Here is a 4811-nt window from a genome sequence, read left to right as displayed (position 1 = left end):
TAGCTGCCAACTGCAGCGCAACAACCAGCCCTCTCATTGAGTGAGCCCACGCATTCAACAACAGCCGTCCTCATTGGTTGCCCCATGGCCTTGGCCCGCCCGTAGGTGCTCTGCCTGAAAAGTCCGCCCCGGCCAAGGAAAGCGTGTCTTCTCCACCCTTGTCTCCTCCTCAGTGCCTCTTCCCTCAGTCAGATTTCAGGTGTAATGTGCGAAAAAAAAATATCGACTTTCAGATACCCTCATGTTATTTCCACCCAATCTAGGAACCTGAGAGCCAGACCGGAATGCTTAACATTTCATCTGCTTTCCAGCCGTAAGGAAATCGAGGTGACAACATCCGCTTCCGGTTGGCTCCGGCTGGAAGGTTGAATACTGAGTGTCCTGAGAGGTCAGAGTGCTGTCAGGTAATTTAGGGAGTTGGTGGGAGACCTCTGGATTAGCAATAAAAACGAGGCTGTATTCCGAGGGATGCAGACGTGGAGGATGCTAAAAAGTGGCCCCGCTCAAGCGGAAGGAGAAGGGGGAACTACGGATGGAGCGCTACAGTGTATAACTAAGGAGCAGGTGGAAGGTGATGGATGCCCTGAGAATTAATTGTGTTTATTAAATCCTAAAGTTCTCCCCGCCCCCCAGCCCCCGCTGCTATCACATGCAACCCCACCTCCACACTGTCTTCCTGGCCTTTTGGTTTATATTTGGACACAGTAAAGAACAGCCTCCAATAAGAAGATACGTAAAACAGAAATAATTCCAATGGATGCTTTACCAACCTGTATCGTTTTAAGTAAAAATTTTCCAGCAAGTTACAAACTCATATCTACTGCATATTCCTAGGATTAAGGACTGGGAATCAAAGAGATAGTATTTCCCTTGTTTTTTATTTCTTATGTTATGGTCATCTCAGTATTTAATTGGAGTGGATTTGGATATTATACTTGAAAGTCCTTGGTAAGTTGTAAAATTTCAAGTAGTGTGAGTAGCGGTGTCCTATACATCTTCGAGCAAATAAGTCAGCAGTTCTGTGCTAGAGCCTGCACCTTTAAGGGGAGCTTATCGCCACCAAACTAGTAAGTTCACTTCAGACATAGGTAAATAGCGTTTAAATTTTCAAAAGTTATGTGTTCGTTGTTGTTTTCTTTACTGTTTTTATATGAACACCTCTGAAAATGAAATAATTACCTGTCATTGAGCCCTGAGCATAGTATAACTCATTTTTTTCTAATTTTAGTTTTTATTGTCAAGTACATATAATGGGATTATGTAAAACAAAAAGACACTTTGAAGAATTACAGTTAGGCAAACATTCCTGTGGCCACCTCTCAAGTTAGGAAACAAAGCATTGCTAATAATTTAGAACATGCATCGTCAAAAGGGGTGAAATTGGTTGGGGCAGGAATCACTACGATGATTTGTGTCTTTTCAAAGGGCCAATGGCTATAAATTACAATATATCTAATGATGAAATTTCACTAGGTTAGGGAGCATGATTAGGAAAAAAAAAAGTCTTAGTGAAAAAAGGCTCCCTAGTGAAACAGTAATTCAGAATGGGAACACTGCCATCAGATTCCTTAGCTTTTGGATTCTAGGTCCTCCAAGAGCTAGCTACCAACCTTACTGTGGCAAATACTCATTTATTTTACTTAAGTTTTTTCATATATGATGCATTCCTCAAATTTGGGGACTGGCAAGATGGCTCAGCGGGTTAAAGGCACTTGATATCAAGCCTGACCACCTGAGTTAGATTCCCAGGACTGACGTGGTGGAAGGAGACCAATTCCTGCACATTTCTCCCTGACCTCTGCATGCATGCCCCACTCTCCGCAAACTAAATAATAAAAAAATAAAAGGAAATTGTTAGGCCTTTCTATTTATGAGATCAACGTGCAAGTTCTTTTTCCTGGTACATCTCTTACTCATTACATTCATGCCTTTTAAAGCATTTTTATGTTACATTTATTTATTTTATGGGTGTCATGAGGCAAGGTATGGAAATCAGAGCACAGATTTGGGGAGTTTCTTTCTCCTACTGTATGGGTCCTGGAGATTGAACTCAAGTTACCAGACCTGACAGCAAGTTCCTTTACTCACTGAGCCATCTATCTCACTGCCCCCCTTTTTCTTTTCTTTCTTATCTCGGGATTGAACTCCCATATGCTTGACAAGTTCTCTACCACTATATATCCCTAGCCTTTGCTAATACTTTTGCATGTAGATTTTTATTGCTTAGTATTCCATAGGGTGACTGTACAGCAATCCTTTCTACTGCTTTTGGATTAGGTTGCTAACAGTTTAGCGCTAGGATAAACAATGTGGCCATGAAGATTCTTTTTAAGATAGGAAGCAGTCAAAATGATACTGGCCTGTAATACCAGCACTTGGGAGATGGAAGCAGGCTGATCAAGAGTTTAAGGTCATCCTTGGCTACATAGAGAGTTTTGAGGCCAGCCTGAGGTACATAAGACTATCTTAAACAAAATAACAAAATAAGATTCTTATAAGTATACCTCAGTGGTAAAGTTATGAATGTTTTACTCAAAAAATTTGATAAAACATATTCCTAGTACATACGCAGAAGTTTCCGTAGAGTAGTGCTGTACAGTAGAAATGATGGAAGCCACATATGTAATATTAAATTTTCTAGTTGACTTACTAAAAAGTAAAAATGCTTTCATCTAACACAATATACTCAAAATATTCTCTCTCAAAGATGTACTCAGTATTATTAATGAACTATTTTACATTTTCATACTATCTTCAAACTTGATGTACTTGGTATGGACATAGCATTGTGTTTTTATAAGTAAAAATAGTTCATCAGTGTTTGTATTTTGTAAGATGTACACTTGGAAAAGTATATTCATGTGCCTAAATAATTCCAAAGACATTTTAGTATTTTCTAAATATTGACTTAAGAATTTGATGTTTGCTGCTCTTCCAAGAGCACACCAGTTCGATTCTCAGCATCCATGTCAGGCAACTCAAAATCCACCTGTAATTCCAGCTCCAGATGCTCCAACACCCTCTTCCTGTCTCTACAGGCGCACACACGCACACACAGACACAGACACACACATGGCATGTGCATACACATGCATATAAATTTTAAAAATTTAAGAAAAGAATTTGCTGAAGCTGGGTGTGGTGACACATGCTTGTAGTCCCAGCACTTGGGAGGCAGAAGCAGGCAGATCTGTGAGTTCAAGGCCAGTCTGGTCTACATAGTGAGTTCCAGGCCGGCTGGGGCTATAGAGAGACCATGTTTCAAAAAGACCCCCCCCCAAAAAAAAGAATTTGCTTTGAGATTTAAATTAATTGATATTCCCAGTTCCCTAGTTGTATAGCCACATTTCAAATGTTAATGACTTCAAATGAGACAGTGCCATTCCATTCCAGAGTGTTTATGTGCTACAGAGGAATTACTGGCCATAAAGTGTTTGAATGTTCAGCTTTTCTGGGTCATGCTAGTTTTTGAGAACAATTGTGTTTAGTCACATTCTCAGCACTTGGATGTGAAAATGGAAGGTACATCACAGCGTGTTCTCTGCATTTCTCAGTCTTGCAAGGTAGAGTTTATCCTTGTTATGTGAAGAAATAGAAGTCCAATGAGATTGAGTGATTTTCCTGGGATTTTATAGCCATTAGTGGTTCAAAATAAGATCATGTCAAACTCTTCCTTCAAACAATTGAGATGTTATTTATTTATGGCTAATTCAAAATAGCAATAGTTTTTTGTTTTGTGATTTGAGATGTGATGTTGCCCATGCCAGCCTTAAACTGAACTAAAGTAATCCTGTGTTAGCCTCTCAAGTAGCTGTGACTATAGGCCCCTGTATCCAGCTGAGACAGAAACACTTAGAAAATGAAAGGTTCCCTAGAAATAGGGTTCTTTACTTATTTATGTTTTGAAACTTCCTCTAGAAGGATCCTTTCAGAAATACTGAGTGCTGGACAGCTTCGGTTGTCATCTTGACACACCTGAATGGTAGGAGCCTCAATTGAAGAATTAGCTTTATTGGATTGGCTTATGACCATGTTTGGGGGCATTTTCTTGACTGTTGAGTGATGTGGAAGAGCCCACCTCACTGGGGCAGTGCCGTCCCCTGTGTTGTATAATAAAGCAGGCTGAGCACAGGTCAGAGGAGCAAGCCAGTAAGCAGCGTTTCTCCAGGGTCTGTGCTTCAGCTCTTGCCTCTAAGTTCCTACCCTGGGTTTTTGCCCTGACTTCCCTCAGAGATAAACTGTGAGCAGGGCGATTAAGATAAAATAAACCTTGCTCACTAGTTGATTTTGGTCAGTGTTTTTATCACAACAATGGAAAGCTAGCTAATACATACTATAATTAGGTAGAAAAGAAAACACTGACTTTATTACAGGAATTTGTGCACGAGAAATGGAGGTATGTATCCTTTCATGTTTTCTTTCAAAGATTTATATTTCAAATTAATATTTTGAGATAGTTATTTTGCAGCTTCAAAGTAGCCTTATGGTAGATGTTTAAATTTCTGTTTTTCAAAACGAATTATTATATCACAACTTTGACCCTGCTGGGCATAATGGCTCATGCCTGTATCCCCAGCACTTAGGAGGTGGAGTCTGGAGGATCAGAAGTTCAGGGTTGTTCTTGGCTGTATATCAAGTTGAAAGTTAGCCTGGTATACATGAGACTGCCAGGAAAAAAACCCAAAAAACAAAAAAACCCACCTTTGTTGATACATTGGTACTCAATCAAGACTAATATTCTAGAGTTGACATTTGCTTAAATAAGGATTTATCTTGTAATCTCTATAAACGTTTTTTGTTTCTTTGTTTGG

General features: G+C 39.6%; 1 protein-coding gene across 2 annotated transcripts in view; it reads left to right on the top strand.

Moving 5' to 3' along the window:
• Window positions 1-297: 297 nt before the first annotated feature.
• Window positions 298-4811, top strand: part of Ndufb3 (NADH:ubiquinone oxidoreductase subunit B3) — a 12677-nt gene continuing 8163 nt past the window's right edge. The window contains exon 1 of one of the 2 annotated variants that reach the window (XM_008838786.2): window positions 298-404. Coding sequence is in view for 1 of the 2 variants with exons in the window: in XM_029566288.1 (XP_029422148.1) it covers window positions 469-571 (103 nt within the window). In the remaining variant the exon portion in view is untranslated. Of the gene's footprint in view, window positions 405-425; window positions 572-4811 lie in introns of those variants that run through there. The other variant, XM_029566288.1, reaches the window with a different exon arrangement.

Source organism: Nannospalax galili, unplaced genomic scaffold, assembly GCF_000622305.1.
Source record: "Nannospalax galili isolate Female #2095 unplaced genomic scaffold, S.galili_v1.0 scaffold1199, whole genome shotgun sequence".
Taxonomy (NCBI): Eukaryota; Metazoa; Chordata; class Mammalia; order Rodentia; family Spalacidae; genus Nannospalax; species Nannospalax galili.
Note: the sequence above shows the minus strand (reverse complement) of the source record. Positions and strands in the feature narration are given on the sequence as shown.